Source organism: Wyeomyia smithii, chromosome 1 (genome assembly GCF_029784165.1).
Source record: "Wyeomyia smithii strain HCP4-BCI-WySm-NY-G18 chromosome 1, ASM2978416v1, whole genome shotgun sequence".
Classification (NCBI taxonomy): Eukaryota; Metazoa; Arthropoda; class Insecta; order Diptera; family Culicidae; genus Wyeomyia; species Wyeomyia smithii.
The window spans coordinates 168,306,910-168,333,353 of NC_073694.1; the positions used below are offsets into that span (position 1 = coordinate 168,306,910).

The 26,444-nt window shown below is 40.2% G+C and overlaps 1 protein-coding gene across 2 annotated transcripts in view; it reads left to right on the forward strand.

Annotated features, from left to right (window-relative positions):
- LOC129718675 (protein Skeletor, isoforms B/C) overlaps positions 1–23,039 on the forward strand; it is a 129,636-nt gene extending 106,597 nt beyond the window's left edge. Inside the window, exons 5-11 of one of the 2 annotated variants that reach the window (XM_055669687.1) lie at positions 11,993–12,412; positions 12,474–12,494; positions 12,560–12,917; positions 12,978–13,458; positions 13,518–13,648; positions 13,709–13,878; positions 13,943–23,039. In XM_055669687.1, the coding sequence (XP_055525662.1) occupies positions 11,993–12,412; positions 12,474–12,494; positions 12,560–12,917; positions 12,978–13,458; positions 13,518–13,648; positions 13,709–13,878; positions 13,943–14,116 (1,755 nt within the window). In that variant the 3' untranslated portion in view covers positions 14,117–23,039. The remainder of the gene's footprint in view (positions 1–11,992; positions 12,413–12,473; positions 12,495–12,559; positions 12,918–12,977; positions 13,459–13,517; positions 13,649–13,708; positions 13,879–13,942) is intronic. The other variant, XM_055669688.1, reaches the window with a different exon arrangement.
- The last annotated feature ends 3,405 nt before the right edge of the window (positions 23,040–26,444 follow it).

Here is a 26,444-nt window from a genome sequence, read left to right on the forward strand (position 1 = left end):
AAGAATTCAAACCTTATCAGCCGATGGTGTTTTTCAACTTGTTAGACTCTCTCTCTCTGCTCTCTGACTTTCAAAAAAAGAAAAAAAAACATCCAGCGAAGAAGGAAGAAAAGAGCACAATACAGTTCCCGGAATCGTGTCTCTTTCGTCTCTCGTGCCAACCAAACACAGCTTCCTTCCCCCTATCACAGTGTGAGACGAATTTTGGCAAGGGGTTGGTTTGAAACTACCCCCCCAGTTGGGGAGGAGAAATTCTACACGGCAAGGTTTGGGGTTGCTTGGATGATTCGATACACTCCCAAAATTATACAAACAAAACAGTGGCAATCAGTTGGCAGACAAAATCGATATACAACTGGTGTGTTTATTATGTTCAGGAAGTAACAAATTATATTGAGCGTGATGAATTTGAGTTTAATTAAAAACTTTACTGTTTCAACATTTGAAGCACAGCAGACGCAGCACAGTAGACTGACCGTTTTGGTTGTATTTGAATACACTATTGAATGCTGTAATGACGGAAACCCACTAGTCGTAGTTGTTATATACTATATATTGCTAGCAAAAAACACACTATCCACCATGAAAGGTAAAAGTTTTTCTTTTCATTAATCATAATAACTCACTAAAGTTGCTCCTATGGGATTGAGAGCGTAGTACAGAACATACTGCTACTGCACTGCTATACTCTGCCAATAGCTCAAGTCATTTTTCAGAGGCAGAGTTTTCGCCCTTTAAACCTTTTCCAAATTTTAATTTGCTCCAGGTTCGTCAACTAGTTTACTATTTATGTAGCAATGAAATCTCAATGTTCCAATTAGCTTGCATGTTAATTTAATTTATCCTTCACTGACATCCTTGTGCTATATTGCTTCAAAAGCAATCTCTATGCTTCGGTTTAAATTTAGCACAAAGGGAGACGGGAAAATTCAATGAATGTCTTTGGCAGCCCACCATTGGCCACTCGAGTATAAATTGCTTTAATTGTAAAGTGTCGTTTGCCAACCCCCGCTGGCGCGAAGCGAACGTAGTGTAAAGAAAGACCTAATTGGTCTCCAACGCGCGTTGATTGCATTATTGATTGATAAAAAAAATTGAACAAAAGAGTTAACATCAAACGGGACGTGACGTGGGATGGCTTCTTCTGTTTTTCGTTTTTATCGTCAAAGTCCATCGTTGACTATGCTTTGATTTTCTTATATGTTGGAATATTTTAAGATTTGGGTTTTACACCGAAATTATTTCTGATCGAACTAAATAAGCCTAAATTATACAAAATTCGGCAAATGGTACTTAAAAGTAACAAATGTTTGAGGGCATGTAGAGAATCAATAGTTTTGAATCTATAAAAACAAAGCCTTGGTGCTACATTCCGATTCAGAACTTGACCTTCTGTTTATTATACAAAGACTACGAAGCTAGCTGTTTAATGTACAAGACAATTGCGGGGCTGACACTAACAGTCTCTCCCGAGCCGAGACTCGAACGCACGACGACTGGCTTGTTCGGCCAGCATCGTACCTCGAGACCAACTAAAAGGTTGTTTTGAATCCATACGTGAACAAAAAAACCGGAGAGGGTAATAATAAAAGCGTCCATTTCCCGACGATTTTCAGCTTCCCGGGATTCGGGAAATGAAAATTTGATACTAATACGCAAATAATAAAAGGTTCTGTAATTTTAAATTGATTCTCCAATCTTGAAAATAATTCTGATAATATTTCCCAGGATTTGATTAATTGATTTCCGGGAATTTCCGAGAAAGGCACGCTTGTAGTTAATGTCGGCTAGCTTACATATTTATCGATAATTATCCGTATCACGTTAAATAACGCGTTGGAACTCGTGCATATTTTTGTTTTCATCGAATAAAACTCGAATTGTGCGGAAAATAAATTATTTTTTCTAAAAATGATAGACGCCCTCGACAAATGAACTTACAAAAAATTGTTCAAAATTATACTAATTATACGATTCTACGGTTATACGAACGCTGAGCAAATAGAGAAACATTGGAGAAAACTATGTTGATGTGATTCTACAAAAATTTCTCTCGACATCCAACCAGTTTTAAAAGCGAATGTTTTGTAACCGATTTGTAATAATTTGTAACACATCTACTGCATTGAGTGTTAACGCATGTGGTATTAATGTCGGTAAATTTAAAATTACTCCATAACTCACACTTCGCCTCAAAACATGTGAAAACCAAATAATGACAACACGAATAGCACGATTCGGATAAAAACGCGTGTTACAAATCTCATTGAACTATTGCAGGATGAATACAAATATGATATTGAACAAAATGAATGTTCTGGGTTTTATTGTTTTATTTCGCACAGTGTCGCTATATACATACAAAGCCTCTGGGCACAGGATAACCATGAGACATACATGGAAATTCTTCTATTAGATCATAAAATAGTCTTTACGCTGATGGACGCCAGAGAAAAAAAATCCGAATCCATTTGAAATTAAAGCGTGCGGATATTAAAAATTTGTTTAAATTTTTTAGGATTACCTGTTCGTAACGCCAGTTTTATCCACTTTTTCATCCAAAGTCGCCCACAGATTCTCAACAAAGGGTGTACGAAATCAAATTGCATCACAGAAAAAGATTTGGTAAATTTCACTCATTTAACCAATCGCCTTCTAACTTTCAGGTAGTAACATAAAACATGTTATTTAGTGTTTTCACTGTTTGTTTTATTTAATTTCATCCCCATATAAAAATGTGCGAACTTTTCTCTTAACACTGCTCATAAGGGGGCTTTTTACGGGAGTCACTTCTCGGTAAAATGACAACCGTAATAGGCACAGTGAAAGTGATTCCCATTTGATTTGCACGCGTCTTTTTTCACCGTGAGATTTTTTCACTTCGTTCTCACCATGAGGTGACATCCGTAATAAGCCCCAAGGTCTTGTACAACGTTTGGACCCATTTAAGTGCTTGCTTCACGTTGGCCCAGTACATTTCAATTGTACGCAGTTCAGGTACTTTCAAGAGATTGACATGCTTCGGTACAAAGTTGACTTCCTTAATCTATCGGCAAGAAAATTGTAGGACCATTGTGTGACCTCAGAAGTGGAAGTAAACGCTTTTGGAGACATTCTTTCAAGAATACCTGTCCATTTACCGTCCCGGTTGTCACGAATGGGGTGCTCCGCTTTCCACTCGAGCAAATTGCTCACGTACTTTGACACCTTCTGCTTTCTAACGTCCTCAGAAGTTTCGAATTTATGATGAGCGGTGAAGTTCTGGAGTGTCTCTACAAGTACTTCATATGTAACTTGTTCGAATTCTCCCTCCCTAACAAAATATAGCCTAATGAGCATTCAAAGAGCAAAAGAGTGAAACCAAGCATGTTCGCCACCATACCCTTACTAACACGCAGAGAATCCTGAGTAAGAATCCCCAGGATATCGATTAACACGGTGACGGAATCGTGAAAGGAATCGCAAACACGATCTGGAGGATTCCTTCTCACGATTCTTATTCAAGAATCCTAGAGCCATAAACAGGGCATTCCTGAGGATTCTTTTTTCAGGAATCTTTTTCAAGGACGCTCACGAATCCAATGTGAGGAATCCTAGAGAATCTATGCGATTCGTATGTGTTCGTCCGGGTATTCTGTCGTCCATTGCGGCTCTGCGCCTTCAGAACTTTGTCCTTAACGTTTTTTCGCATCTCGAACGAAAGTTTTACTCAAATGCAGTTTTCAGCCACGTCTCTAAATGAACTGTTCGAATTCCTCTTAAAAGCTTGAACTATCCGCTTGTGATCCTTCACACTATGCGGAAATTCAGGATCAAATGCTTGTTGTCCGATTTAAAACACGAGTTACCGTAAACTTAAAACATTCCCAGCTTTCTGCTGATTGCACATTAAAAAAAAAGATTCAAATTTTCGAGGTATGAGCGCGAAGATTATTCATGCCTATTCTGTTCTTCTGACTCCATCGGCATAACGATTGCACTAGCAGCTAAGTGCAATTAGCACAATGACAACAATACACATTGAACAAATTTCACCCAAATGCTCAATAGAAAATATCCAATGAGTAAAAAGTTACAGCCATTTGAAATGGATGCAATATGATTTCGTACACTCTTCAGGATTTTAATCGGGACTTTGCGGTGGCCACACCATCGCATCAGTTTGATCCGGTCAGATCGGAATAATGCGGTTGTTTCCTTCGCTGTATGGTTCGGGTCCTTTCCTTGCTTGAAAATGTAGCTGTCCTCCAGCCTCATTTGCAGTATGAATTCTTCCAGCTACTCGCAAAAATGGCGAGGAAGAATGAATAATCATCGACAGTCATAACATTGTTAACCTACGTTAAGCCCACGAGAAACACTCCCACATCAGTATGCTTCCACCATTGTGCTTCATAGCCATTTGTAGATGCCGGTTCTAGAAGCTCTCGTCGCTCTTCCGCCACACTCAGAGTTACTTTTTTTTGTTAAACAGCTCGAACTTGGAATTGTCCGACCAAATATTCCGCGCATCCAGAACTTCAGCGGTTTGTTGACATGGTCCCTGGCAAACTGAAGTCGTTCTATCGTTGGTGTTGCTAATCATTGGACGCTTTTTTTTCAAGTTCCGTTCCGCCAAGCGGTGTCGAATGGTGCAATTGGATTTTGTCGATCGTGGATTTTTCTTCACTTCCCCGATTATTAGCGTCCCTATTCTTGCATCAGTTCGACATTTCGGTCCTCTTCCTGGTCGATCCGTTATGTTGCCGAGTGTCTGATGCTTCCGAATGACCAGCTGGACCGCACCTCATACTGCTCAGCAATGGTCCGCTGAGACTCATTACGCTGCACTCAAAATATTTTTCACGTTATAATTACCGGAAAAGTTATGTGAATATTTTCCACTGTCATTTTCACGTAGATTTTATGTGATTGTAATTTGAGTTCATTATGATCTGGTGAGATGATTTATCCTGTGGATCTCATTCAGTAGACATATGCATTTCAAGTGAGTTTCACGTAGAATTCAACTACCGGTAAAGTGAAAAGCATTTGATAATTTTCAATTGTGGTTTCCCAAATTCTTAAAAGACTAGGAATAGTTTTCAGAAATTACTGAAAAATGTTACTTGATAAGTCGCACGGGCATGTAAAATCGCCAATTCGTAAATGAATTTAATGACATACAAAATGACAAATATTGCAGCATTCGCCGGCGATAGTTACTGTTAGCTGCAACTGTTTCTGTTCAGGTAATCCCTCGCCATTTGAACTGAATCTGTGTGAAATCTGTAAGCTCAAGATTCAATGTCGAATTCTTATGGTTCTCCTAATGCTCACTAATTGGCAAGTCATCGAAAAATTCCAGTTTATGTTCAGAGACTGAATCAGGCAGCAGCTTCGCCATGTTTTCTGTGTATTTTCGCACAGAGAGTTCACGCGATACTTCATTCTGTTTGACGTTGTCAAGTTGACGTGGATGCTACGTGATAAAACATAGTATGCATGTGATTTCCACGCAGATGTTATGTTTGTCACATAAATCATGCAAAATGACAGCAAATGAAGAAGTACAGGAAATTTCACGTAACAATAATGTGAAAAATATTTTAAGTGTGGAACTCACACATAATCAAATTTCAAACCTGGTGTTGAAATTTGTCTCCCAGTCATTTTCGGGTAGCTTCCTCAGGTACAAAAACACGACAGTGCGCATGAACAGTTGACTAAACAGCTACTAACATTTTGTTCGTGTCAGATGTAAACAAACAACTGTCAAAACCGAGGGGTGCATGAATAAAAAAACAAACACGGTAAAACAAAGTTACGCAAGTGAATTTTTTGACGTTGACTAACGTCTATATCGAAGTTAGGCCCCTGAATTTGAAAATCTAGTAATTCAACCAGAGAAAACCAGGGAAAAGTGGTCAGATTTTGAGCGCTTATTTTGCAGTCATCTACAATCAGGTTTTCGAGGTTTTGGCATCAATCGATCAGAACTTCTTTTACGGTTAAATTTATGTAACAAAAACAAACTATTTATTGAGATACACTATTGAAAAATTGGTAATCAATATCGATTGTCTAAATCATACCGCGCAGCCAATCACTACCTCTCTTCCCAAGCACAGTCGACACTAACGGATACAATCGATCTGACTTTGTTGTTATTGTTGTGGTCACTTTCTGTTTCCGATGTTTATGCTGCTGCTAGCGGAAAAAACCTTGCAAATATGCATCTTTTTGTTGGTGTTAATTTTACGACAGCGGCCGGCGCCCCATCATTTTGATTCCAAAACTGCACCAGCGACATGCGGATGCTAGGTGATAACAGCTGAAAGGAGGAAAGACAAGAGTACCGGTCATCTCGTGCCGGTTTTACTCGTTATGCTGGTGGCTGTTAGTTATAAATGGCACTGCAAAATACTAAAATGGCTGGAATTCTGGACGGACTAACCAAAAACAAAAATATATTCGGCACCTGGCCCCTTTTGGTGCCTCGAAATTTTGTTACAGAAGCGGCTAATTGAATTTTCTGTTTTACCAAATGCTGCTGCAAGCGGAAAAAATCTTGCATAAATGCATGTTTGTGTTGGTGTTAATATTACGACAGCGGCCGGCGCAGCTTTCAAGAAAAATTTTTCCTTACCATTCCATCACCTATGTAGCTCCACCTTCTTTTTATTTATCTGACGAAGCCTTGGTATAAAACGTACCGTTCGAACATTTCACCCCATCAGTTTCATTACTAAACCGTACCGGCTACATACGGACGCTATCTTGAAAGAATTCTGGACGGACTGACCAAAAACATGGATATATTCAGCACCTGGCCCCTTTTGGTGCCTCGAAATTTTGTTACAGAAGCGGCTAATTGAATTTTCTGTTTTATTACAAAATGCTGCTGCTAGCGGATAAAACCTTGCAAATATGCATCTGTTTGTTGGTGTTAAGTTTACGACAGCGGCCGGCGCCCCATCATTTTGATTCCAAAACTGCACCAGCGACATGCGGATGCTAGGTGATAGCAGCTGAAAGGAGGAAAGACAAGAGTACCGGTCATCTCGTGCCGGTTTTACTCGTTATGCTGGTGGCTGTTAGTAATAAATGGCTACTGCAAAATACTAAAATGGCTGGAATTCTGGACGAGAATAATCGGAAACTGGTACCTTTTGGAGCCACGAAATTTTGTTACAGAAGTTTTGTAAAAGAAGCGTTGCAATTCCCTCTACTATTTGCTTCAATGGAATATTTTTTTTTTTTAAGAATACGGTAGTCAACGTCATGCGGTCGTGTCTTGAATACCACCCTCCTACTTTTTTCAAGTTATGATTCAGAAACAAAAGCCATATTTTTTTCTGAAAATCAACGATACTGAAATGGCCAAGTGGTCTGCTAATTACCTTCTTTCACGTAATATTGACTTAAATACCGGAAAGCTGTAATAAAACTTTTAATAGTGGCACCTAGGGGCTAGACACCTTTATTTTCATGAAAAATATTTCGAATTTATTACTCGATATCGGTAGATATATTTTGATATTCATCATTTATCTGGCAATTGACAACCATCTAACGATGCTATAACGTCAATGAGCTATGATATAAATAGAGGAGGGCCCGAGAATGCTACGATAAATACTTCGTAATATTGTATATTAGAAGTATTTCGCAGTATATCAATAGTGTCTTGCCCCAAGAGTGGCACACTTTTTGGCAAATGGGGGTAAATATTTTTTGCGCTCATCAGTGTAAATCCAGACTAGGCACACCCCCACAAAGAATTGTTAAAATGTGCTTGAGTCAACAAATTTTATTGCTTATATTTTTTATAGGCATTAAGACCTGTTCTCAAAAATGGTGCACGAGGAGAAGACATCAGAATTCCAGCCCCCGATCTTCTGGAGGTGGAGGAGGAGATTGGTCGGCTGAAAAACAATAAAGCTGCTGGAGTGGACCAACTTCCCAGCGAGCTATTGAAATACGGTGGAGAAACACTGGCTAGAGCCGTGCACTGGGTCATTGTCAAGGTTTGGGAGAAAGAACGAGTACCGGAGGAGTGGATGGAGGGTATTGTGTGTCCCATCTACAAAAAGGGCGACAAACTGGAGTGCTGCAATTACCGGGCAATCACTCTGTTGAACGCCGCCTACAAGGTACTCTCCCAAATACTTTGCCGTCGACTATCACCATTTGCGAAGCAGTTCGTGGGGCACTACCAGGCGGGATTTATGGGTGCTCGCGCCACCACGGATCAGATATTCGCGGTTTGGCAGGTTATGCAGAAATGCCGCGAATATAACGTGCCCACACATCATTTGTTCATCGATTTCAAATCGGCGTACGACACAATCGATCGGGACAAGCTATGGCAAGTTATGCACGACTACGGATTTCCGGACAAACTGACGCGGTTGGTCAAAGCGACGATGGATCGAGTGATGTGTGTAGTTCGAGTTTCGGGGGCACTCTCGAGCCCCTTCGAAACCCGAAGAGGTCTAAGGCAAGGTGATGGGCTCTCGTGCCTACTATTTAACATTGCCCTGGAAGGTGTCATTAGAAGAGCGGGGATTAACACGAGTGGCGGATACGTACATCGGACTAAAGGCTGAAGCCAAACGGATTGGACTGGTCATCAATGCATCGAAGATGAAGTACATGAAAGGAAGGGGTTCACGAGAGGACAGTGCTAACCTCCCCACCTCGAGTTCAAATTGGTGGTGATGAAATCGAGGTGGTTGATGAGTTCGTGTATCTGGGCTCACTGGTAACTGCCGACAACGATACCAGCAGAGAAATTCAACGGCGCATTATGGCAGGAAATCGTGCATACTTTGGTCTCCGGAGGACGCTCCGATCGAGTAGAATTCGTCGCCGCACCAAGTTAACCATCTACAAGACGCTGATCAGACCGGTAGTCCTCTACGGGCATGAGACATGGACTATTCTTGTGGAGGACCAACGCGCCCTTGCGGTCTTCGAGCGGAAGGTGTTGCGTACCATCTTCGGTGGACTGCTGATGGAAAACGGAGTGTGGAGAAGGCGAATGAACCACGAACTGCAGGAGCTGCTTGGGGAGCCATCTATCGTTCACACCGCTAAGATAGGCAGGTTGCGGTGGGCTGGGCATGTTGTAAGGATGTCAGACGACAGCCCGGTAAAGATGGTTCTTGAAACCAATCCGCCAGGGACGAGACGGAGAGGTGCACAGCGAGCAAGGTGGATCGATCAGGTGGAAGACGACCTGCGGACCCTACGCGGACTGCAGAGCTGGCGAACTGCAGCCATGGACCGAGTGGAATGGAGACGACTCTTACGTACAGCAAAGGCCACACCACGGCTTGGGACTGTTTGGTAAGATACCTATTCTCAAAAAAAAAACGCACCAGACAAAAGACTTAAAATTTTATTTAAGTCGAATTTTCTTGAAACTTTTGGGAAATAAACTAAAACATATGGATTATGTTTCGGCATAACTATTTTATTCAATTTCTATTACATTTTGTGCATCGGTGGAGCCGACCTTTTTGGTCGCTTTTATCCATTCTTCAACTCCAACTCGTTTTTAACCACCTTGGACGATTCTCGAACTTTGTCCCGAAATGCCCAAAACTTATGGCCCCAAATCATTTCACCAGACGAATCTCTGGTTAATTTGGGGGGTTGGCGGTTCTTGCTACAAAAACAACGTTATTGTCTCTCTACCAAAATAATGTCTCGGCTCCGTGGGATCACAAGAAAGGTAACAACGCTTCTGGAGCCACTCGGTGCGATGAATTTCGCTGTTGATGGTACCCGTTGTGATGTACGGTTTACCGCATTGGCATATGGCCTACTAGAGCAAGTATTTTTTGGTGAATTTGCCCACTTTCTTCTTTCTAATATGTTCCGGAACATAAAACCGTGATTGGGCAAACTCCAGCTCCGGTATCTGCTCTGCGTAACCACACATCGGTTTCATTAACCACTCTCGATACAGCTTCCTTTCGGGATTTGGCCGCCGTGTTTTGTTGATCATGCCGGTTTGGTGCCTTCCGGACTTTGAATGCACGAAGTTCAGCTTGTTTCTGAACCAACCAGGCGAAACACATTGCCTTCAGAGCCACGTCACGAATCGAAAGGCATAAATTACGCTTGAAATAATCCAACACCTTCCGGCCTTCACAGGGTCAGCTGTCTTCGATTCCAGCTCGCCGCTCGGTCGTCTGGAACTCCTCTCATGATTTTACCACCCGAGATAATATTGTATGGGTGATTCCAAGTTGTCTTCCGATCCATCTCATGGTCGCAGTCGGATTTTCCATGACGGCGCGCAAAATTCCCTGGTGATTTTCTTCTTGTTTCGATGACATTGCAATAACCGCTGAACTGATTGTTATGCAATTCTGCACATGTGAATAATACACTCCAAACTAGTTATACCAAGCTTTTCATCCAGTTTTACCCACGGACGAAGTTACATTTTTTTCGTTCTGTAATTGTTGATTCGAAAATTTCCTGGTATAAAAGTGTTGTAAACTGTTCACATAATAAATATCTCAACATACAACTATTACTATCTTGAAGCTGTTATCAAATAGGTAAACATTGGCCACGTTGCATTCCAAAATGCACGTTGAAAATTGTTACCGGATCGGGAAGAATTCATCCTAGATTAGTTTTTATTTGATTCCCGAGCGATACTATCACAAAATCCTCGAGTCCTGAAGTTTAGATTTGGAGGAGGACGAAATGACTTTGAATACCCGTGTCTGCATCGTAAGTTTTTAGGGGTATAACGTATGTGATTTCAAAAAAATCTACAGATATGTATATCAATGCCAAAGACCACTAGAACAACAGTTTTTTCATACATTTTGCTCACGACACCTCAACAACGGTTAGTGCTGCCATCTGATGACTTAAATGCGCATAAAACTGTGGTGATAAGCAAAATCGATTTATCGTACATAATCCGCCAGATGGAAATGAAAACTAGATGGCAGCATCGCATAAGGATATTGAAAATTAGATGGCAGGACTACACGAGGATATTAAAAAAAAATGCTTCACCTTTCACCACCTTGCCGGCATCATCAAATTAGTATCAGTAGACATATTAGTTCGACTTTCATTCACGCGCGACGACATTAGTGTTCGCTGCATACTGCAAAAGTATGCATACTGCAAGAGATATCTTGTACTAGTCATTTTTGCTATTATTATAGATGTAAAAAGGCACATTACCGAGTAGAATGATACTTGTCAAGAGGCACGATGTCCCAGTGGAAAAATGTGACATTCATTCTGCCGTGAGCAAACAAAGTGACGTAAATGCCATTTTTTCGAATATGTGGTTTCTATTCCAATTTGTTCGTTATTCCAAGACCCATTTTTTGGTAGCATTCTTTTAGTTGTTACTTATTCGTACGTTGCATAAAATCAAGAAAACAAAATGACAAGTAACCCGTTCGTTTTTGGGCCGTATTGGAAAACTGATCAAATTGATGTACGTCATAATGTCATATCACGGCAGCATTGGTCCAATTTTGTAGAAATCGCGGGACGTTTCAAAGGCGTGGGATACTTTTGATAAACACGGGACATTTCGCGGGGCCAATTCTGAACAGGACATTTTGTTGGAACGCTGGTCGCTTTAGTCAAGTTCAAAGTGATAGTCGATAACATCTCATTCAGATTATTTTTTACACATCTACAACTTTGAGTTCTTTCATCCATTCCTGATTGATACTAAATTAAGAGAAATTTTTTATCACGGAATAAACCACCAACATGGAAAAAATACCCTTCTAGATAAGAACCGTAATTATTTCCAATCACGGCCACTAGGGGCATTGTAGTAATTATTAGGAAGCGTTATTTGGTGAGCGATTCTGTATGCAGTTTTTGAAATTGATGAAGTTTGCGAATTATAAGCGATTTTACATAAATACCAAAATTTGCGCTGCGACAATGCTGATTGTTTTAGAAAGGTTAAGAATTTGTTTTTTTTTTCGCATTTACTCATTTGCAGGTAAACTTTGGCCAAATCCTAATCGAACCCGGACTGGATGTACCCAAGCCTCGCGTACTGCCGGAATTCAAACGGCTAGCCCACGGACTTCGATCCAGCAACATCAGCATCCTGGACGCGAAAACGTTCTACATCCCTAACCTGCACTACGACGGAGCCGGACCAGACGCCTACTTCTGGGTGGGTAATGGCTCCGAACCGAACATCATGGGTATCAAAGTTCCTAACGAGATCGGATCGCTGGAACCGCTGCGGGGCTACCAGGGCGAAGATATTGAGATCCAGCTGCCAGGCAACCTGACCATGTACGACATCGATTGGCTGGCGGTGTGGTGCGTCGAATATCGGCACAACTTCGGCCATGTGCATATACCTAAGGATTTGGACATCCCACCAGCACTGGGGCAGACGAAGATAGCGGTAAGTTGAATTTGATAAGCGCAATCGATGCGAATACTAACCATAACCGGTACTTTACAAGCCGCCTTGGTGGTACAAGCCGGTAAGCAGCAGATTTTTTTTTTAATCGCTTCGTAATCTAGATTTAAAAAAAAATCTCTTTTTTAGACTACGTCTTCAACAACACCGACATTCATAGCGCACGGAACCACCGCCAAGTCGAAGAGTGTCAACTGTAAGGAACTTTTGCGGGCCAAACTCAACGTAATGTGGGAAATTGTTGGCGACTACGTTGAGATCGAATTGATAGGACGAATCCAAGAGGACCAGTACATGGCGTTCGGAATATCCGGCCGAAACGGCCATCCGCAGATGATTGGCGCTGACGTGGTTGTGGCGTTCTACGACCGCAAGCAGCAACGCTTCCGGGCCGAAGACTACTATCTGTCCGCTTTGGCTCAGTGTGATGGCAAGCAAGGCGTTTGTCCCGATGAACGAATAGGCGGTAAAAATGATGTAGTATTGAGTGAGTTCGAAATAGTTGCGCGGTGAACGGTTTCCTTCTAACTGTTTTGATTGTTTTCAGTATCAGGCGATCGCAGCCATGGTGTTACACGAATCAAGTACCGGCGATTGCTACAAACCAACGAAGCAGTCAATGACCAACCCTATCCTACGAACCGTCAAATTTCAGTCATTGCAGCTATTGGTCCGTTGAACTCACAGTACGAAGCGAACGCACACTTCCGCCAGGACGTGACGGTAGATGACATCCAGATCAACTTTTCATCAAGAAACGATCATTCGTGTACCGACGCACTGGACAGTTTCCGCGACACCGGGGGTCCAGAACCTTGGCCAACTCGAGTTATCATAGGAGGGAAAACTATCAGTGTCAAGATAGGACCGACAGGTGGGAAGCGAGGATACACCCCAATCACTGGCCATCCTTCCTGGGGTATCGCATGGTACCTGAACGATTTATTGATTCCCGAGTTGTACGTTGAACGGGGTCAGACTTACATGTTTGTCGTCGAAGGTGGCGATGATTCAACGCAACCTGCCAAGTGAGTAGCTGCGGTACGTTTCAAGAGTTTGACGAATTGTTTGGATGCGTTTTTTACAGGTACCACCCATTCTACATTACCGACTCCAGCGAGGGTGGATACGGCCAGCTCACTGATGCCCAACGCAGACGAGAAACAATTTTCGCCGGCGTCGAGTACGACAGGGATGGATATCCAACACCAATTGCCGGTAGGTTCATTTAACGCAAATCTTGTGCAATCTGCATTAATGAGGTACCTGTTTCTACAGCCGGTCGGTACTGTGAATGGAAACATAGGACCGTAGATAAATCGGAGGAAATTGAAACATTCGAAGAGTACAAGAAAACACTATATCTGTCCTGTGATGACCCAGATGGGCAGCCTGCATTCCTCAACTGGACCGTGACGGATGATACGCCGGATCTGGTGTACTACCAGGTATAAATATGGCCTTCCAATAAAACATTCGAGTTTTTTTCATGAAAACTGTATTTTTTTCTAGTGCTACACCCATCGAAACCTCGGATGGAAGATTCATGTAGTAAACGCCGGTGAGACGGGTAAAATCAACGGTTCGCATGGTTTGTTCGTTGTGAGCTCGCGCAGCATAGCCCAACTGGTGCTGGCCGTGTGTATTAGTGTATTTGTGGCCTCCGTGCGACGACTGCAGTTCTGATAGTAACGGGGTGCTGCTGTGGCCCCCGGAGCAACCGTCACCAGGGCTAAAGATTTGCATTTGTCCCGTCCAGAGGACGCTTACCTGGTAGGATAAACCTAGCTAAGAATCAAATGCACTCGGCCAGCTGCCAGCGATCAATCGCGGCTTCGATAATGGGTTGAGGCTTCGAAGGAATCTTTAACTTCTTGAGCCTTATTTATCTGTCAAATTTAATACTTACATTTTCGGAATTTAAGCAGCAAGCTCAAGCTTTTTTCCTTTCCAAGTTTGAAATAAGTTTTTGTTGAACTAGATGATTTGTTAATATCTGTATCCGTCCAATGTGAGTGAACACAACGAACGATTGATTCCTTATGTCGAATACCTTCGACTCTTATTTCCCATGTGCCAAGTAACAAACTAACTAGTGCATCGACGAATCATCCTATCATCGAAGCTGCAGCCGATGGTGGCCGTTATGCGTAGCGAACAAATTTACACAACAAATCATTGATCACAACCATGCGATATCGCTTGAAAAACATATCTTTCATGAGTGAATGCGAAGGTGAGTATTACGCGTGAACTAGTTTTTGGCCGCATCGGTTCACTCCGAGGTTAGGAGCCGGGTTCCCCTGAGCTCGGTGCCCTAAGGTAACTGAATCCGTTTTATTTTGTTTGTCTGCTTGGCATAGCCAGCACTGAGAAAAGATAAAGATGCGTGCGTACGTTTGTTTTGGGTAGACGTTAGCTAAAAGTTTGAATTTTATGGTATGCGCGTGAACTAGCTCTTAAGTAAGGTTACGTTGTAACGAACTAATGATGATTTTGGACATGTAGAACTGTAGCTCTAAGTTTCGATCATTTGGAACCGCTTAGCTGGCTAACCCCGGCAGTATCACTGGAAGATAAATAGACCTGTTTTGGTTGGTGATCTTGAACAGAATAATGGGTAGATAGACAGCAGTAAATTTGTTAGTCAGCAGAGAACACGATGCTGTCCCTCTTGGACCTCAATCAAATGGTTTGGTTCACCGAAATTCATCCGTTACTGTACAGAGCAACGTCCAATGTGTCTTTTGCCTCAAATCAGTCCAACTCACCGCCCTCTCATACTAGTAAACTAACTTGACTTAAGTACACTATTGAAAAAAGCAGCATCTAGCAAAAAGTTTTCTTTTCTGCGCGTTTATATTCTGTCAGTTCTGGTCAATTTTCGCATCACTGGAGGTGTGAACTCCTGAATTTTTAGCATTACCATTTTTTTTCAGTACCCACCATCCACTGGCCGTTTTCTGCTTCCATCATCGACTAAGTGATTTTCCCTCTGTTGACCGCATGGAGTGCAGTGCTACTTCAGCCAGCAGAAACACGAGGAATGAACGAATGAACGGTCAAGTTCTATCCTACCGGGAATTATTGACTTTATCCAGTCTTACATCAGATTTCAGAACGTCAGCCGATGTTTCAGCTAGTTGCTCTTCCTTCTCCAAGGGCAACACCAATAGGGTTTTTGGTGGCAGAATCGAAACAAATGAACGAAGGCAGTTTCGGAGTTTTGAAGTCACTAGTGAAATGGAATTAGACACGCGAGGAACACTGTAGAATGAAGGTTTCAATCGGAAGCAAATAACGAACTGTACGTGGTATCCGTCTGTAAAAGAATGGCGCCTCTAGCGGTTTGCACACTAAAGAAAGACAAGCCAATAATGGCTGTCCGGGGTTTAATCGTTGCACTCTTCCACACTCCTCCTCGACGAATTATCTGTTATTTAGATTTCTCCAGTCTCAACATTTCACAAAACTGACCATGTTTTTGTGGTTTTAGAGGTTTTGTCAAAGCATTCGCTATCAACATATCGGTAGGACAGTGAACTTAAGCAATCTTTTTCTCATCGCACAACTCACGAACATATTTTTCTCTAGTATTGATAAGTTTGGATCGGCTGCTGGATCTCTTTGTTTGGACAAATATCAGACAGCCTTGGTTGTCTTCCTCAATCGTTGTAGGCGCCATTTGATTCTCACCAGAATACAAGCAGGAGCTGTCTCAGCCAGATGGTCTCTTGACAGGCTTCCGAAAGCACGACGCATTCCGCCTTCATAGACGAAAGGGTCACACACGGTTGTCCACAAAATAGTTTCGCTGGCGAAGAAGAATACAGCATCAGACGTTGATCTTCTACTTACTGGATCACCAGCCAAGTTGGCGTCAGAGCCAACCAACGGTTTATCAGCTATGCCGCCCAAACGAAGAAAACAATTTCGTGTTAATATTAAATATCTCAAAACTCGCTTTGCTGCACTCCAATCTTTCTCGATCTGCAAAAAAAACTTTCTACCAAGTATAGCTGTGCAAGTAGCGATATCAGGTCGCGCAACCACCGATAAATGAAGTAATCCTCCGATTAATATTCGATACTTCGTTGAATTCTCGAACAATTCACTACTGTCATTGGCACTAAGCTATCCAGAATCCATGGGCGACTTTGCAACCTTAGCATGATCCATTCCGTTCACAGTGATAATTTCAATATACTGCTTCAGCCGAATCAGATAAACTCCGTTTTTACGCCGTATTTCCATACCCAAAAAATGACGAATTTCACCTAAACAAGTCTTTTCAAACTCATCACTCAAATGCTGGTAAATTCTTGCAATTTTAGCTTCATCGTTGGATGCTAGCCATGTCATCAACATATACTTAGAGAAATACCTTTGCCGAACACTTCACGTATAAGCACAGATCAGACGTTTATTCCAACATCGAGCCGACTGACGCAATCCGTAAATACTTCGTTTGAGTTGACATACAACAATTCCCTTACCAGAACGTTGAAGCCTGGAGGTTGATGCATGAAAATCTCCTCCTCAAGAAAACCGTTGGGATATGCAGTCTTTGTGTCCAAGTACAGAACAGATAAATTGTGCCTAGCGGCAATTGGTGGAAACATCCGAAATGTGGACTGATGGATGACAGGCGTGAATATCTGCTCGAAATCAATACCAAATTGCTGTGTATAACCTCGTGCAACAATCCTGGCTTTTTATTTCACTGCTTGGTCTTTCTCGTTGCGATTAATTTTCTAAACCCATTTCGAAGCAACAATTTTACATTTAGACGGTAACGGAACTAGCTTCCAAGTTTCGTTGCGTTGATGTGAGTTCTTCTCCTCCTGCATTGCCTTAGGCCAATCAGCATCTTCCATTGCTCTTTTGTGGTTATCGGGTTCTTATACTGCACTAGCCGCAATATCAACGGAATAGCCTTCATGATAACGTTGGATTACGTCTTGATTTTGTCTTTCGGATCGCCGATTCTAATCCACATCCTGATTAGGAGCATCAAAATATTTCTCCGTAGAATGTTCGTCATCTGTGTCATTTTCGTGTTTTTCTTGTTTTTCAATTAAAGGTAAAAGTTCAATGTTGTCCTTAGTTTCCTCTTCAACCCTGCCCTGCCCTGAAACTGGAATTTCAACAGAAGACGTTCCGTTACCATTTACTATGAAGCGAGCGTCCCGACTTATAGTAATTGTGTCATTTTCAAGATCAACAAATCTATTGCCTTCATGCTCCATACAGTTCAGCGAAAGTAGTTAATAATATTCCGGGTAGCCTCGCACTTATTCTTCAATAAGTTTGTAGCGGTAAAACAACTAAACTCAATGGTGGCAAACACTGGTTTCTCTTCCTTGACGGTTTTCAGCATTTCTCATGGCCTTTTCCACTTTTACTGCACCATTTTTGCGCTCTAGCCGACAATGGTGTTCATCCATCAATTTAGTATTTACCACATCATGTGTAAGATCGGGTTCTGATCGGTTGTCCTGAGCCATCACTAAGCCGTCTTTGCAGAAGCATGCAATATTTTATGTCTGCGTCCAACACCATTCCCGCAGCATCAAGGTAGTCGAAAATTTCATCTATATCAAACAAATGCTTCTCTAAGTCACCACGCTCGGAAAGATTAACTAAACACAACTTTTTCAACAACAAAACGTGCACTGAGTGGGTTACTTTTTGGTGATAAGCCTTTAATGCCTCAAAAATATCATGAGCAAAAACGCAAATTTTAACTGACGGCAGCTGGCTATCTTCAAGCAGTAGCATTTGCGTTGCTTTTGCCTTCCGGTCAGATGTCTTCTACACTGTTCGTTCGCTAACTGGGCTGAGGGCCTAGCCCAGTTAACGAATGTCGCTCGCTAACTGGGCTGACATTTCAAATGTCGTCAAATATCGAGGGGGATTTCGATGTAATGGCGCTAGGCAAAACTCTTAGCGAAAATTGGAAAATGATTTGAACAAATACACTAAAAATCCTGATCGATGAACAGATAATGAGAAAAAATAAATTGTTAGCCTTGCGTGTGCTTTATTTGCACTAACCGTTGCCTGGAAACATGTTGTTTTCATAAAACATTTATTTGGCCTGGAAACAAATAGATGAATATCTAGTGGATTGCATGTGTGATGACAACCAGAATCCATTGAACTGAAAAAATCAATCTCAATCTACTATTCAAGTGCCCCAATGATGAGTAGAACATGGTGTAACGGTTTGATCAAAAACTAGGCGCGGGGTGAGGAAGTGTTTTTTCACTTTGGAGGGTTGGAGACGAAGCATCACTATGCAACAGCGAAGAACTTTTTCGTGTTTGTTGATATATCCTCACTAACTAGGCAATTGAGTACCGCAAATTCAGTAGTTTTAAGTTGGAAATTGTTTCTTAAATTAATGAATATTGGTAGCAAGGTATGTAGCATTGACATATTTATAATTTAAATGCATCCAAATGATATATTATGAGATGCGATAATTTTTATGCCCTAGTTGTTTATAAACAAACCTACTCGCTGACATATTTTTTCCCAATATGGCCGATTCTGATTTTGACATATCGTTACACCATGTTTTTATACATCATGATGTCTCCCAGATGATCTCGAGGTACGATGCTGGCCTAACAAGCCAGTCGTCGTAGGTTCGAGTCTCGGCTCGGGAGAGACTGTTAGTGTCAGTTTGATCGTAGCGCTAGCCCCGCAATTGTCCTGTACACTAAACAGTCGGCTGCGAAGTCTGTGTATGAATAAACAGAAGGTCAAGTTCCGAATTGGAATGTGGCACCAAGGCTTTGCTTTGCTTTGATGTGCCCCTATCTCGTTTTGACAGCAACATGCCAACGCTGATTTTTGACGTTCATCTGCTTTGTAACAAGGCTATAGCCCAGTTAGCGAACGCCCAATTAAAAAGCAGCCCAGTTAAACAGCACCCAGTTAGCGAACAGTTACTGTATTTAGCGTTACGCTCGTTTTCTTCGGGAGGCTTGTTAACTACCACTTCCCAATAAATCTTCTCGCCATAACAAACTTTCCACGTGGCCCAATTCGTTCCATTGAGCTTTGGAATTGAGAACTTCACGTCAGTCATTTTTAACGTTTACGATCTTTCGCGGTAATCTATTTTTCACTCTTCGCACACACGCGGCGAAACACCAGCAATGGCGGCTTTACCTAACTAATGCTTTCTTTTAACTGTTCCTCCGATCGAACTTTGGGCCCATAACCTGATGGTAGAATCGGAGCAAACGAACGGAAGCAGTTTCGGAGTGTCAGAGTCACTAGTGAAATAAAATTACACACGCGAGGAATACTGTAAAATGAAGGTTTTAATCGGAAGCAAATAACGAACTGTACGTCAGTCTGTAAAAAATGACGCCTTTACCGGTTTGCACGCTAAATAAAGATAAGCCAACAATGGCTGTCGAGGGGTAAACCGTTGCACTTTTCTACAGTTATAACGTCTACTACAGTCGCTTCAGACAGACAACTTCCTCTTCGGTGCTCAGCTGAAAAAACTTCACGCACCTGCTTACTGTTACACAATCCGTCTCGAGATTTAAGTACCATGCTTCATGCTTCTCCTCAACCTGCGGAAATAAGTTTTTCGGCCTTTAGTTCAAGTTTACATCGCTCCCCAACCAAAAATCTTGAAATGTGCAAATGATGGTTTTCTACTGCACCATTCTATTAATCGATGATGATGGGGAGTCAGCACTATCAGCGTGAGTTCGGGTATCGACTAATCGATGACTAGATAGTATCCGAACTACAAACCAGTGCTTCTTTTGTTCCTCCCTCACTGCAGATAATCAAATCCCTATGCTCTATCATGTCTCAACATTCCAGCATCCGCAGATTAATCAGCTATCACACAGAATTGATTTTTCGAAAAAAAAACGCTCGTAATGTTTATATGCATCCGACTTCGTATTCGCAGACTGCTTTTCAATCACTCGAATTAGTTGATTGTCCTCCAATGCCAAAGCTATTAAAGTTTACATATCCATTCAATTCACTCCCACACTGACGAAACTCACGCACTTTCCGTGACAACTGGGCCTATAACCTGTTGGATTTCAATTCCAGCGTAATGGAAAGTCAAAAATAACATTTCAACTAAAAAAATGTGAATTAATTTCGTTCGCGCAACACAAACACAAATGTATCAAACTCAGCTGGAGACTCGTACACACAAGAGACTGGCGGGTGGGTTGAACGATTGTTGCTTGATTCGTTTTGACACACTCATTTAATTCAACTCTGAACTGAGTTGAAAATCGCTCTGTTTTCTTAAAAGTTTTCTTGACAAAAATAACCTTGAAAAATTACTGTTATTGGACATAGTTATAGCATAATTTAACTATGTTGGTTTTGTAAATTCAAGAGGAAACCAAGACAGCAAGACATTAATGAAAAACAATCGCCAAAGCTAGCAAACTTCACTTCGAATCTACGGCTATCCCTCCCTCAACATCATAATATTGAGTTAAACTGCCCAGATAGCTGACATTGGGCCATGAATTCAACATCTGTCAGTGGGGCGGGGCTCACACATCGCGGAATCGCAAGAATGCTAGTTTCTAAAAAAAAAAAACAAAGTTAATAAGATAGAGATGCCAGCTATTATCATCCAAAAAGGTGCTATTGTTTGCAATATTCAAAAACAAGCACTTTTATTCTGTTCAAATCGGAACAAAACAGGTCTAAAAATAAAGTTGAAAGCTGAACTATCGTTAAAACGACGCTATTTTCAAGCCTACTCAGAGAAAATAGAGAACAAAATTATCACAAAAGACTAAATCGAATAGATACAGCTTTGTCGTAATGTAGATTTGGGAAAAATAACATCGAATGGTTACTGTCAGTTTTTTTTTTTTCATATATTACCAAATGATGTTTTACTATAGATACGGCGACGAAAGTAACGTCAGCCTCATTTTCCGTTACGTTTATACACTGCTGATATGTATTGAAACAATTATTGTAAACGCGCAATTATTGCACATTGCGACTGTAGGAGATATGCAAACACACTAGTGAACAATGAGGACAATAAGCAGAATCAATTTGAACACTACCAAGTGACGATAATTAGTAAAGTAAGTAAATATTCAAATAATAAATTTACAAACTAATGAGCTAGATATAATCAATACTTGAACTAAGTGACAATAATGCAAAAGTTAGAACGATATTCGTATTTTTACGACAGTAAGCGAAACAAAGCATAACGACAATAAATATAATGTTTCAAATTTGAATGTTTTTTGGACTTTCACAACTTAGATAGACTAAGAAATATTCCAATACAGCACCCAACTTGTAATTACGTCAAACGTTTTCAATTACCAATTCCAGGAAAACATAGCATATAAAGGTTACGTTATCGTTTTTATACTCTAGTTTTATTTTCAACTAATTGCAGTGAAAGCAGAGCATTGAACAAAATTCCATTCATAACTTTAAGCATTCGTAATTTGTTAGCGAGAGGATGTAAATTTATTGCATATTCGATGTTTAACATATGAACGAACACAAACACAAACCTGTAAATTTAAAAAAGAGAAACTCAAACATAGGCTGGCGAAATGCAATTTATTCAAGTTAGAAAAAAAGGAAAACTACGCACTCCTGTTTCTTTTGTTATCGTGAACAAATATTTTTTGGATTTGAAACTAGCTTACAATCATCGCTGGAGCAAAACCACGCTCGATATTACGGTGACAATGGAAACACGCACGAAACTAAATGCCGAGTTCACCAGGAAATTTGTGTCACTCCGTTAAAAATGAACAATTTATTAACACTTAAATCGTGTAAATATTTCTCATACATGCATGTCTGTAAGCCTATAAATATACAAAAAAAAAACTTGAGGGAAGAAAACGACGATTGAACTAACAAAAAGACAATAAAAGTCAATTATTGACAAGAAACATCTATATAGTAAAACAGCACGCAGATCGTTTTCGTTTTTGTAAATGTCAAATCATCAAAAGTCACTGTTCAGGCGTGTTCCTGCGGTAGATTGTTTATTGGCGATTTTTTGAATACCAATCAAAATTAAACCGTATCAAAAACAATTTCAAGAGCCGCAAAAAATACTAGCGAGTAGCTTGGACAAATCAAATTAAATTGAATTTAACAACAGCATTGCCAACTGTCTCTCGCAACGCCGATTGCGAACCAAACAAGACAATAATTAGCATAAATCATCCCGTAAGCAGCATAGTGATGAAGGAGGAAACCTTTAGAAATCGAGTTGAAACATGAAAACCATATGGTGAAAAGTACTACATTACCAAGAGAAAAATATATCGGAACCGTTCTCATTTGTCATTTGCTCACCTAAGATCTAACTCACTACTACTTGCATTTAATCTTCTTGTATTATTGCTGCACACCCAAAGGTATCACTAAAAATCGGCAAATACATAGATTTTCGACGTTCAACTCACACATTGATAAAGGAGAGAGAGAAAAAGTTGGGAGGTTACAATGCTTGCTAGGCGGGAATCGATAAAACTATAAGCAAGAGATGTACTAGCACTACAAATGACAATAATAAAACAATACCATCGATCGAAAATTACTTAAATCGCATATCACATTATCCTGATTTGTTGACCAGAAGGGTGTCCCAAAATAATGTTTTGTCAGAAAGTTTGGGGGCTCAACCGGAAAATGATTGGTTATGGTGTAACAAAAAACTTTTGCATGGCGCCAACTCGGAGAAATATTTAGTCGACGTGCTAATTTGAGCTTTATAAAAAAAATCATTTTCGTTGTTGAAATTTTTTTAACTCTTCTGAAAATTCTTAATTTTGGTGTTTCCTGAAACTAAACCTTCAAAAAGCGTACCAAACTTCACCAACCATTCTACACCACAGAAAGATGAGGAATTTTATGAATAAAACTCTCTAAAAGATACAAAATCCTATCTTGAATCGTTGTTGAGTTATTCGAGTTTTTCTATGTGTGCAACATTAAGTAAACTTATCAACGAAAACGTCGTATAAACATCGCCTACTAGGTTTTAATTTTTATTTCAGACATGATTTTATTTTGGATAAGTGAACCCAGTTCTTAGTACTATTTATTCGAATCCGCTGTTTCCATTGTAAGTAGTAACTCTCAGATGCAGTGAATCAACTTTCCAAGTTCACAAATCATAACATAACGATGTTGAAGAATGTTTTCAACTGAATTTTAAACGCACTCTGCTCATGAATTGCCTTTGCATGTTTTAATTTATAGTTCTGCTTTATACGTTTGCAATCCACTAGCTTCAAAGTTTTTTTTACAACGTTTCGTTTAACTTGGTGGAAGAGACCGACCTGATTCCAGATCGCAACGACCCTTGACGCAACAATATAAGTACTCTCGGAAATGGATTTTTTTATTATTTTTACGATGGAATCGGTAGAAGCTTAATACCTTTTGTTCAACAGGAAAAGGCCCTTCCCGAAATAAAATTACCAACGACACATGATAAATCTTGAATGACATACGTTAAAATATATTTTTTAGCTTTAAACCTAAACGACATCGTTCAGGCTTCAAGAAACGATAAATACTAGTAATATTGACACATTCCTGGCAGCCTAGAAACTAAATTTAGAATTCAACAAATTTATGTGCGAAGCTTTAGTTCGAAAATTTTCAAAGGGATATCTAAAAAACGGTACAAAAAGGTAAAAAAACGGGACGAGTAAAAATGAACGAAAAAACGGAACTGTTCTGTTCAAAACTACACTAACTACATCTGTCTTGTGATGCTCTATTGCACTGCATAAATATGGCCGTATCGATATTTTGTTGATATCAGTTTTTGGTTTAGCCAAGGGTCTCTTCCCAAGTAACCAGTAGGCACTAAATTATTGCCCTACAACAATACTATATTTGATTACAGAATTCTGGGTAAGAACTTATTCTGACCTAAATGCTTGTATATATCTGATATAATGTTAAAAAGGCGAAATAGCGAGCTGATAAAGTGCTGCGGGTGGCAACCATTGATATGCATCACTAATGCTGATTTGGAGCACCCATGAGATTTCTCTTTTCTGAAGTGTGAGAAACCAACGAAAAAAAAATTATAACCTTAATTATTTGGTGTCTGGAACGAATGCAAAAAAATACTCAGAAGTGATACACACTGTAAAAAATCGACACGTTACTGCCAAGTAGATTCCACTTACTTCTGTGCTGATAGATGAAACATTTCGTATCTACGTGAAATACAATTTCACGTAGATACGTTCAGTTCACAGCACAAATTCAAGTGTCTCACACTTCAGTTTGCCATGTCATGCATACCAAAATCAATCATTTTGCACTCAAATTTCAATGCTTACACACGTCAAATGCCAAAACACGTTCAAATACCGTGGATTCCAATTAAAATCGATATGGGTCGACATAGTGGAATGATTAGGTTCGTTTATAGACATACATATGTAAAAAGCATTAGGGATTAGCGTGCGATTTTTTTTCAGTGCATATGGTTTATTTTGTGCATGTGTTCTTCCTCAACATCGGTTGGAATTCAACAGGGACTTTCTTTCATCTTCTGATATTGACGATTCAGAAACCACGAGCCCAGGAGATGTAGATCCTGGATCCAACTCACTAGTTTGCAATATAGACACTATATATATAGACCTGCGGACTAAATTGCAGCGAGCCAAAATAACTGTCAAGCGTGCGAGCAGAAAAAATTTGTATCAAACAAATAACAAGAATATAAAAAACCAGCGATTCCAGTGCTGCTGTCATTCACTACGCAGGTCTATATATAGTGTCTATAGTTTGAAATTGTTTTGTATTGAGTATTTCGAAAAGTTTCATGCTTTCATATACCCGAACTTTGCGTCGAAAATTCCCACTCCTTAAAGTTTTTTTTTTTTCATTTACGTGGAGTATCCATGTTCCGTCTATTTTTAATTGAACACTCGATATCGCTCGTTATTGGCACCTACGAAAAAAAATGTAATGCGTCTTCTATATGCATTTAAAACACTACACCGTAGCACTTGCGGTAGCCCTTTAAGCGCATATTTTGCTCTCAGTAAAGATAGTTTAGCATAAAGCCCTGAACATTAAGTAGCATTATATGAAGCTATTTGATATTAACGAGGCTGAATTAGTACTAATAAAATGCTATCTCCTAACGCTTATGGTTACTTGGGTTGTGGCTGTCAAACTCCATACATTTTTCATCTACCACTCATTCTTCGCATTTTTCACTTTGCCATAAAACAACTAAAATAGAGTAAATGTCCTATAATTTTCAGTAGACTTATTACCGAATAAATATCCCTACAGATGAAAAAACAAGAACTCAACGTTTTATTTAACGTTTTACAAAATATTTTGGTTTGTTTTTACGTAAAATAATAAATTTCATAAGCTTTTAGTAATAATCATGCTAGCGTACTTCGATTATTAAACTTGCGCTTCTCATGATTTAAGGCTTTGGTTACAATTTCGAACACACTTCATCACGGTCGAACTCAAAACACTGAAAAAACTTTTATACAACGGCAAATTGAAAAAAACACCGACTCGAAAAATTAGTCTGTAATATTTGCACATTCAGTATTCCTTCGTTTGAGTCATGCATGCGTTGCAGCAAGAAGATAGTTACACGCTATCAGAAAACGACGCATGTGCGTGTTCTCTGTTTTGAGTGTAGTATTCGTTTCTCCCTCCCAGGTTTTCGTAAGCATTTGAAATGAAATATTGACGCCGTGATGAATTTATGATTTGTTGGCCAAATTTATAGTCCCCTGGATTTATCATTGACGCGAGGGAAGCATTACCACTTACGGTTAATGACGGTTTCAAGTTTTTACACATCTTTGAAAAAAAGATGAATGTCTGTTCTCTGTGCTAGCACTAGCAGTGACAGAAATGTTTATTTAGCATTGAAACCCCCCGATGCAAAACCCTTTGTCAAAAACCTGGCAACATTGCTGAAAATGATTGTTGAAAAGTGATG